This window comes from Ruditapes philippinarum, unplaced genomic scaffold (genome assembly GCF_026571515.1).
Source record: "Ruditapes philippinarum isolate M1 unplaced genomic scaffold, ASM2657151v2 ctg2481_1_1_1_1, whole genome shotgun sequence".
NCBI classification, from domain to species: Eukaryota; Metazoa; Mollusca; class Bivalvia; order Venerida; family Veneridae; genus Ruditapes; species Ruditapes philippinarum.
This window is the reverse complement of record NW_026865412.1, coordinates 41,020-51,363: the sequence shown is the minus strand read 5'-3', so window position 1 is coordinate 51,363 and position 10,344 is coordinate 41,020. Positions and strand designations below refer to the sequence as shown.

The following is a 10,344-nucleotide window of genomic DNA, read 5'->3' as shown; positions in this document are numbered from 1 at the left end:
TATACTTCACATCTTAAATGTCATACTCTCTCTCTCTCTGTATTAATTAGAGCTCTGCGTATATCCAAAAAAACAATCATCTCTAAATGTAGTCATATTTTACCAACGTTCTGCAGTTGTTGTTGTTTTTTAAATAATCACATTTTCAATTAATCTTATATAGGCCTATATTTATATCGAGTTTTTGGTCAAAATTATACTTGAATTTTTAGCAGTATATACCGAAAAGCACACTTAATTCATTACAAGACTGCTGGTGTACAAAGGTTCGCTTTTTGAACTACGTAAAATTGCACATGCGCGGAATCCTACTTCCCTTTCTAAGGAAATATCGAATTGTAAAAAAGGTATATAATGATTTATTTGAAACACCCCCTGACAAGTACCTTATTTAGGCTTTAGTTGTTGAGTTTTAATATAAATGATGGGCAAATTTATACTTCTTCTAAGCGAGCCATGATGAAATTCATATTCTATATTGTATATCGATTACTGATACTGTAAGTACATAACAAGAAGTATCTTTATAAAAAAAAAATACTCGGCCGAAGTAAAACTGGTTAACATACTATATTATGTTATTTGTAAGTTTTCAATACAAAAAGAATTTTTTTGGCAATGCTTGCTGAATAATGGCATAATAATAATTTCTTCACAGATATACATAAATTTATTCAATATTTAGCTCCATGATTTCTTGTAGCTAAGAAAGTACCCATTTGGTTAACATTGAAATTAAATTATAGCATATTGATATTGATGATGTAATAGGGGTGGTTCGGCGCAATATAAATATAACTATCCGAGCCCCTAAGGGTCAAATGAGTTCGGGATTATTAAAATCAAATCAACAAACAGCTTTACAGTTATATTATTTATATATTCCAATCCATTCTTCAATTACTGTATGGTGGTTACATCAAGTTAAGGTACAAACCAACAACACTCTGAAATAAGTATATAACAATATGTAAATATAAAGTAAAATAAAGTATAAACAATGCATTAATTATTATCATATCTTACATAATCAATTACATGTCTAGTGGCCAATTTAGTTCTTTACACTCAGCAACAGTCCTTAAATATCATATCATAGCTTATGAAATTATACACACAATTAACATATCTTATCTTTTAAACAATACACAATACATCACACATGTAACTTACCATCTGAGGGATGAGTGTAGTACATCAATCTATAACCTAATACCTTCTCTTACTTTCACACCAGTGACTGTTAACTGCAAGGTTAAATATTAATAGTGAATAAAAGATGAAAGGTGATTTGATAGATACATGTCATTCTGAAACTCATACTTATTTACAAATTTCACAATCAATGGACTGAATCAAAATACAACAGAATCACAATAATGCAATTCTACATATTTACAATAAAGCATTTAGCAGCAGTCAGGATAAATACATACCAACTTATGAAATAAAGAACTTGACCACAAACACTAATTTTTCTAACCTTTCCTTTACAACATAACAAAGACACAATGACTTTTCCCACCAAGAAATCACATGACATAAAAATAGCTTAAAACCAATGATCCATGAACCAATCATTTGAATTCTTAGAATACTGACCAATGTAAACACAAGATAAAATCAGTTAAAACCAATAGAGTAATCTCCCTTGAAAAGTATCAGACAAGACCGACGGATTTTGTCTCCCTTTGCTAAATTATAAAATCCAACAGTAAAGCAAGAGTATTGTCCCTTAGACCTGATCTTAAAAATAAGACCCTGTTACAATGATAATATCTATTTAAGGTGTCCCCTTTACTTATTTTACGTTTGACTTTATAAATTTTGTAATCATTTACAAATTAATCTAAAAGTTAAAGGACAATACTCATTCTTGTACATTTTATTTTTAGAATTTTATCCCTTAAACATTTTTAATTTATAGGGGGCAAAATTTTTCCGTTACGTTTTCCTAAAGTACCCTTAAAATTTAAAACTTTGAGTATTTTTTTATTTTAATTTTAACCTTTTCGGGGTTGGGAAAATTTGGGCCCGTCATAAATTAAAGGGTGTGCAAACAAAATTTCGCCAATAAATTTGCAAAAATTTATTAACCCTAACTTTTTTTTTGCTTTCCTTAGTTTGAAAAAAATTTGGCATTTTCTTATTCATTAAAAAAAGGGGTGGGGGATTTAAATTTTATCTTTTCGTTAGTTTTTTTCCCGGGATAAAAACCTTAAATGAGGGGAAAAGAAAATAGCAAAAATTTTTGGCAGGGAAAATTCGAAATCAATATGATCGCCCCTAGAAATAAATATTAAACATATCTGAAAAATTGATTAGCTTTACTACCTCATTTAACTATATGGTGATGCAACACTTTGTTTTTTGAAAATAATATTTGACATAAACTGAAAGAAAGAAAAATATTTGGCCACTGTCATTTTTGTGAGAATTATTTCCCCTTTTTCTTGTTTTTATAACACATAGTTTTTTTTAAGTCCTTAAAAAATATTTTACATATGCAAAATGTAAAACAAAATAGGTTTAATAACTTCTTTATGCTCTAATTCATTGCGCCAACAGCATTGTCAAAATATAGATGCCAGAAACAGAATATTTAATCAAAATATGTAGAATACAGATACCGGGGCAATAATCTAGAGCATTATAATGAAGTTGTTAGACACATTTCTATTAACCCATTACTTCATAAGCATTTTGTGAAAAATGGCTGTAAGTGTTTTCATTGAAAAGTCTCCCGTTACAAGTTCAAATTGCTATAAAACTATAAAAACTGCTTCAATACTAATCAAACTTATGGCACAAGTGTTGACTGGACCATTGCCTTTGCAACAACATGCTCAGGCTTAAATTTCCTGTTACCATGGCAACGAGGGGGCATCTCAAAATTGCCAAAAATCATTATTTTGCATTGATTTTTTCCATCAAAATTGACTTCAAAGTGCCGCAACTTCTCAATGGATTGAGATAGAGTCAAATGCTTTTCAGTGTTGGTTACACATTACCTTATGATCAATCAGGGGCCATTTTTAGCCTCTCACACGTCCAAAATTTTCTTGGCGATGGGGGGAACTCCCCCCTTCATATCCCCAAACAGAAGGGGGTACAACCCCCTTCTGGCAACCCCCTGATCTATCTTTTAAATGGGGGGCCGCGCTGAAATAATTTGTCACTTTTTAAACAACATTTCTCAAACAAAATCAAGTGTTGGGGGCCTAAAAAAGGCATTTTTTCACCATTTGAGACACAAAAAAGTGGGAGGGGGGGGTGAAAAAGGCATTAAAAGGCGTATATATGGCGTAATGGGTTAAGAATTTTTCATTACAACATAATTTTTATGAACTTCAAATATTAAGACTAAGAACAAAAGTGTAGTTTTTGTTTTGTACCAACAAACTGGAACACATATTTATATCACCAAAAAAAATAATTAACACAACTTGAAGCTCTGATGCCAGTGGAAAAAGAGAAATAATTCTAAGAAAATAAAAGATAACGTAAATATTTTTAGTTTGATTTGTATCATATATAAATGCTTAATAAACAAAACTGAGTGAGAAGATTAACGGAGTCAGAAGGTCGAACTACTTGTACTAAGCAAAGAGATGTGCTATTTTGTGTGTGGGCAATATCTCCCCTATTCAGATGAGATTTTGACCCAGAACAAAAATATCTCAGATTCTAGCTTTGGCAAGTCAATATATTTTGACTCGTTCAGTGCAAACTATGGCCGCACTGAACTGCTCTAGGAATAGGACAACTGCAGGGTGTAGGTTTTTACAATGGTATACAGTCCTAAGAAAGAATGAGAATTTATAATAATCTTAAGTTGCTATGAATAACTTGTAACACAAGAGATGGTGAACTGAAGGCATGATGTTCAGGAGAGGGGTGTCACATATTTACTGTTGGGATAACAGCTAGACAATGGGGAATAAAAATAAAAGGGATAACCTAGCATCTATATGTCGTTATTTCCAGTTATTGAAGTTATAATGTGATGCTAGACGTCTGACCATAATCTACCTTAATCCATCGGGCTGCTCTTCTTTGGACATTTTCAATTTGATATGTTTGTATTTTGGTGTTGGGGAGATTACTTCGAAACGATATTCAAGCTGGTGTCTGACTAACGTTTGGCAAGCAACAGACTTAATGGTTTGGGATTTAATCTTTTTAAAGGTTTCTTTGTAGGAATCCTAAGCTTTGGTAATTAGCTTTCTTGGATGTCCTGTTTATGTGGGCAGGATTTAACCGTTTAATTTGTTTTGGCATTATAACATGTATAAGGAATGATAAAATTTGGTTTTTCAGATGTCCTGTTTATGTGGGCATGTAAGGTATTCTGATATATCAACGCCTAGGTATTTAGCTGAGGTAACCAATTTTAATAGGACTCATTGAAGGTACATGTAGTATTGTGTTGGGTTAGAATGTTTCCTTATTGTGACGTAGGTAACTTGACACTTGGATGGGTTAAATTTTAAATTACATATCCCACCCAACTCCCATTTTTCTAACCAATTTGGGTTACCTACAGTTTTCATGCAGTAAACATTTTTTAAGCACTGTATTCTTAAATTTGCATTTTTTTTTTCAAGGGGAATAACTACTGCTGTACTGTTAACATTGCAGTTGTCAGAGTTACCTTTTCATGATCTTTGAGTTCTCATCAAAAGTGGCTGAAAAGTTGCACCTTGATTATTACTGTTAGTGACAGTCACCTCAAAATTTGTCCAATGTTGGACCCTTCAGTAATTTGTATCATTTTTCTAACAGATAATGTTGCATTTTAATTGTGTGTAAATTTAGCATAACAATAAATGACGAAAACAAAATAAAGAAGAGCTTTTAAATAAGTTTAATTTATTATATACTTATAAATGAAATATTGAGAAATATTGATGAAATAAAATGTGTATTTTCATTTTCCGTATTTTCACTGTAAAAATTTATTTTTCACTGCAGTGAAACATATTTTCCGTATTTTCACTGGTGTCTTGTCGGACTACTTTCTTTTAAATTCTGCCAGTACACAAAATTTAAGGGAAAGTCTTTCAAATTTTCTCGCAAAAAAGAGAAAAATGTATATAATAAACAGAAAATTCAAGTTTTTTCTATAAATTCATGATTTATTTTCATCTTGTGGCATGAAAATTACCATATTTCACTCGTGGCTACCGCAACTCATGAAATATTTATTTTCATACCACTCGATGAAAATAAATCGTGTATTTATAGAAAAACTTGAATATCCTCCATTTAGACACAGTATAGGTTATATGGTGACATTCCAGCTTTACTGGATGAAGACCTCAGGTGGCAGTGCCTCTCTGTGCAATAGTCCAGGCACCTAAGTAATACCAGCTTGGCACCTACATTCTATAACAAGTCCATTTAAGATACTAAGATGTTAAGGGGATAATTCTATACAATATTAAATCTATCATGTAATTTGCAGCAAGAAACATCATAATATAACGATATTTTATCCTCATTATCATGGCACAAAACTTAAAGCTGCATGCCTCCAGATAATTGAAAGAAAGAACAGAACATGTAAATAAATCAGAACTTTAAAATGATGAGTTAAGGGATTTAAAAAAAATGTATAAAAACTTACATAATTAATTCAGTTACACTTATTGATTAATTAATTAACACTATTACATGTTAAACAGAAATTTTGACTGAATTTACATTTTCATCAACATAATTTTTATTTCAACACAGTTTGTTTCAAAGTAATGGTCACGACATTATATGAATAACTGAGACCCCTTTAATTTATCTCTGATAAAGTTGTTTTCAGGTAGAAAAAATTGTGCATGTTTGCTTATTTGCTCCTAAAATGTGTATTTGTTTTTTTGTATACTGGGAACAGTTAAATTGCAAGTACAAAAAAAAAAAAACCACAAAAATTGTTGTACATTCCAACCCCATCCAATATTTTCAATCAGTAAATGTAAGATGCTTTAAAGATCTATGTGCCAATTTTATGTGAGATATGTTTTCTTTTATACACGTATCATTGATAGCTAATCATTATAATCTTAAGATACTTGTTGCTAAATTTATAAACACCCCCCCCCCCCTTTTTTCCTCCCCCCTCCCCCCCACCACCCATACCTTTTCATATACTGCCAGGTAAGAAAAAAATAAAAAACATATACCCACAGTGTAATCTGTCTCTACAGACTGCTGGGATTGAAATTATCATTGCAAGATCTGTAAAAGAGATAAAATGTTATCTCTTGCCATATGTTATAAAGGAATATAACATACTTTCTATTTCTGCCAACTCTGAACTCTGTTCAAAAATGCCACACTTTCGATCATAACTTATTTCAGTATAGGCTTTTCGTTTCAATCGATGAAATCAGTGATGTTTTTGCTATGATTTTCGAAGGGAAAGCAATACACATTTTGTGCACTATGGTAATCATCATCGTAACTTTCGTAAATATCATAAATGAATTGTGTTCATTAAATGAAGGCCTCCGATAGTGATTAAACACAGGATACAGGATACGGTAAAAGAAATTGTAAAAATAAATGTGTTTTTCAAGAAGAAAAATAGCTAATGGAGTATAATAAGTATACTCTATACATTCTACATAGACATAATTCTGAGTTACAGTTTTCAGGATCTTCTTGATTAAATGTTAGTGTTTGACACTTTCCTGCCTCTGAAAGTCTCAAGATTTAAAGAGCTGGATATTTAGTGCTGCTTAAAGCTTTGTGGGGATAGTTGGGATCGCCTCATACCGCAAACTTTGTGGGTTTTCGTGTCAACTGTATTGTAAATGGAGGCCATGCTTTTTGTCTTTTGGTTTTTATTCTGGAATTTTAGTTACTGCCATCGCACCATATAAGTTTAGCTGACATCGTCCGATTCATAACAGATATTTTAAGAACATATTAAATCATCGCAAAAACCAATTGGGATTGGATAACCTATATGTGTGAGCACTGGGAACGTTTGGAAAAGCAATATAACTGCTGTATATGTAAATTTCTAGGATTTGTGATTAGTTTTATGCAAATATAAGATTGATTAGAATCAGGTAATTTTGTCCGTCAATCACTCAATGTGGAATAAACACTAACTTTTGAATTCTCAGCTTCTATTGTAAGAGACGTTACATAAAACTGTTAAGTTTGAACTTGACTGCATGAACTTGATACATTTTGATGGATTTCGTATTACAGTGTATCTTTAGTTTGAAAGTCGACAGATTCAGTTTTGACTAGATCTTAAGAGTTATCTTTATGAGTGATCCTTACTGTACAAAGGTCATTTGAGAACTTGTTAACCGGAAGTAAAGGTCAAGTGTCAAGGTCACCTATATAGGGCCTTGAATGGTACAGCAAGAATAATGTTTAGATCTTTATTATCACCGTTCTGGGAAGAAAAGTGTGTGACAACAGAGCAGCAGACACAAGTATGTACCTCTTCTAATTGGGAATTAAGACCTTTATAGACTCTTGATTTTGGGAAAAATTAATGTGAAAAGTAATTTGGGAAGTCAAAAAAAATGCTGGTGCAAGTTTAAATATTAAGGAAAACTGTACAATTTTAATGGAAATTTTGATTGGGAAGAGGCTTGAAATAGGCCTAAGTTGTTAAGCCGGTTGAAAAATCATCAATGCTGTACTAGTATTTTGTGTAATATAACACAATATATATTCAGTCTTTTGAAAGGTTTATGTGCATATTTATTTACATTAATTATGTACACTAAGTTGAGTAACTATTTCTGTATATATCCTGTTACTGTATTTGTCCTGTAACATATCTTGTTTCAACCTTTCATGGGTTTCTTGTCCACCAGCTGTGCTCAAAAGGGAGCGCATTGGATTTGTTATCATGGGGTTCCCCCCCCAGGTTTGATCCCTGGGCTATCGGAAATTTCTCTGTGACAGTAGATCTTAGACATTGAGTTTAATGGTTATTTATGTTTGTTACTACTGATTTAGAAATCATGTGGGAATACTGATTAGTAGTTGATCATTCAAGGAGAAAAATTCTCAAGTGATGGTCAGTTGTTTTTTTCCCCCAGGAAAACCAAAACCGGTTAGCTGGACTGACCTGCCAAAATTACACCAAAAATGTGTCGAGATTGGTACATTTAAACCCAAACGACAAACAATTCATGGTTTTCTATGTCTCCTGTAGCATGTATATTGTTAATTCTTTCAATTCATATCTTTAATGTTTTGTCTCCTGTCACTTAAATCTTTGAAGTATATTTGAAGTATATTAGTGTTATCATACAATTGTTTTTCTTGGCTTTTTTAAGATGTTTCCTTTGAAGAGTTATTTACTAGGCGTTTTTCTTTGCCAGTGTTGTCTTTTAAAAAGAAATATCATGTTTCATTTTCGTGATGTTATTATTATGTCTGTATATTTATCTTGGGATATGCTTTTGTATATACAAATGTTGTCTTTTCATTGCCTACCACCGTCTTTCTCTGTAATTAGCTCACCTTGCACAAAGTGCAGGTGAGCTTTTAGGATGGCCAACCAAATGGCGTCCGTCGTCTGTCGTCCGTCCACATTTTAAATATTCTAAGGACATCTTCTATGATACCGCAAGGCCAATGTTTATGAAACTTGGCAGGAATACTCTTTGTATGAAGCTCTGTCAAGATTGTTCAAAGAATTCCATTTCATGCAGAACTCTGGTTGCCATGGCAACCGAAAGAAAAATCTTTAAATATCTTCTTTTAAAGAACCGTAAGAGCTAGAGCTTAGATATTTGGCATGAAACATCTTCTAATGAGTGTCTACCAAGTTTGTTCAAATAAAAGCCCTAGGGTCAAAATTGGCCCCGCCCCAGGGGGTCATTGATTTTCCCTATATGCATATAGTAAAAACTTAAAAAATCTTCTTTTAAAGAACCCAAAGAGCTAGAGCTAAGATATTTGGCATGAAACATCTTCTAGTGAGTGTCTACCAAGTTTGTTCAAATAAAAGCCCTGGGGTCAAAATTGGCCCCGGCTCGGGGGGTCATTGATTTTCCCCTTTATGCATATAGTAAAAACTTAAAAAATCTTCTTTTAAAGAACTGTAAAAGCTAGAGCTTAGATATTTGGCATGAAACATCTTCTAGTGAATGTCTACCAAGTTTTTTCAAATAAAAGCCCTGCGGTCAAAATTGGCCCGCCCCAGGGGGTCATTGATTTCCCCTATATGCATATATAGAAAAAACTTAAAAAATCTTCTTTTAAAGAACCCAAAGAGCTAGAGCTAAGATATTTAGCATGAAACATCTTCTAATGAGTGACTACCAAGTTTGTTCAAATAAAAGCCCTGAGGTCAAAATTAGCCCTGCCCCAGGGGGTTATAGATTTTCCCTATATGCATATAGTAAAAACTTAAAAAATCTTCTTTTAAAGAACCCAAAGACCTAGAGCTAAGATATTTGACATGAAATATCTTCTAGTGAGTGTCTACCAAGTTTGTTCAAATAAAGGCCCTGGGGTCAAAATTGGCCCCGTCCCAGGGGGTCATAGATTTTCCCTATATGCATATAGTAAAAACTAAAAAAATCTTCTTTTATAGAACCCAAAGAGCTAGAGCTAAGATATTTAGCATGAAACATGTTCTAATGGGTGTCTACCAAGTATGTTCAAATAAAAGCCCTGGGGTCAAAACTGGCCCCGCCCCGGGGGTCATTGATTTTCCTGATATGTGGATAGCAAAAACTTAAAAATCTTCTTTGAAAAAACCCAAATAGCTTGAGTTTAGATATTATACATGAAACATCTTTAAGTAAATATCTACAAAGTTTGTTCAAATAAAAGCCCGGGGGTCAAAACTGGCCCTACCCCAGGGGTGTCATTGTTTTTAACTATATGTGTATAGTAAAAACTTAAAAAATCTTCTTTTAAAAAACCCAATGAGCTAGAACTTAGATGTTTAGCATGAAACATCTTATGGGTGTCTACCAAGTCTGTTCAAATAAAAGCCCTTGGGTAAAAATTGGCCGGGGGGGGAGGGGGGGCTATATACAGGTGAGCAACCTCAGGGCCATCATGGCCCTCTTGTTTATTGTTATGATGTAAGTTGCCAAAACTAATTCTTTGAACTTTCTTTGAGCTGTTAGGGAAGGTTTGTGCATTTAATCAGGTGCCTATAATTGAGTCTTTACTCTCCCTGTATGTTTTATGTACTTTACTCTCCCTGTATGTTTTATGTACTTTACTCTCCCTGTATGTTTTATGTACTTTACTCTCCCTGTATGTTTTATGTACTTTACTCTCCCTGCATGTTTTATGTACCAACCATGGATCTTCTTTCCCAGTAAAAGCCAGAAAAATCCCCCTACAAAC

At 32.9% G+C, this 10,344-nt stretch overlaps 1 protein-coding gene and 1 long non-coding RNA gene across 2 annotated transcripts in view; one reads left to right on the top strand and one right to left on the bottom strand.

Moving 5' to 3' along the window:
- Window positions 1-767: 767 nt before the first annotated feature.
- Window positions 768-1,676, bottom strand: LOC132728917 (uncharacterized). The gene is made up of 3 exons (XR_009625545.1): window positions 1,437-1,676; window positions 1,174-1,247; window positions 768-947 (listed from the first exon to the last, which is right to left on the bottom strand). It is a non-coding gene; the product is annotated as an uncharacterized LOC132728917 (long non-coding RNA).
- A 5,276-nt stretch (window positions 1,677-6,952) lies between these two features.
- LOC132728918 (uncharacterized) overlaps window positions 6,953-10,344 on the top strand; it is a gene marked incomplete at its 3' end in the record, with an annotated part of 43,886 nt that continues 40,494 nt past the window's right edge. Inside the window, exon 1 of the mRNA XM_060714638.1 lies at window positions 6,953-7,451. Coding sequence (XP_060570621.1) covers window positions 7,386-7,451 — 66 coding nt within the window. The remainder of the gene's footprint in view (window positions 7,452-10,344) is intronic.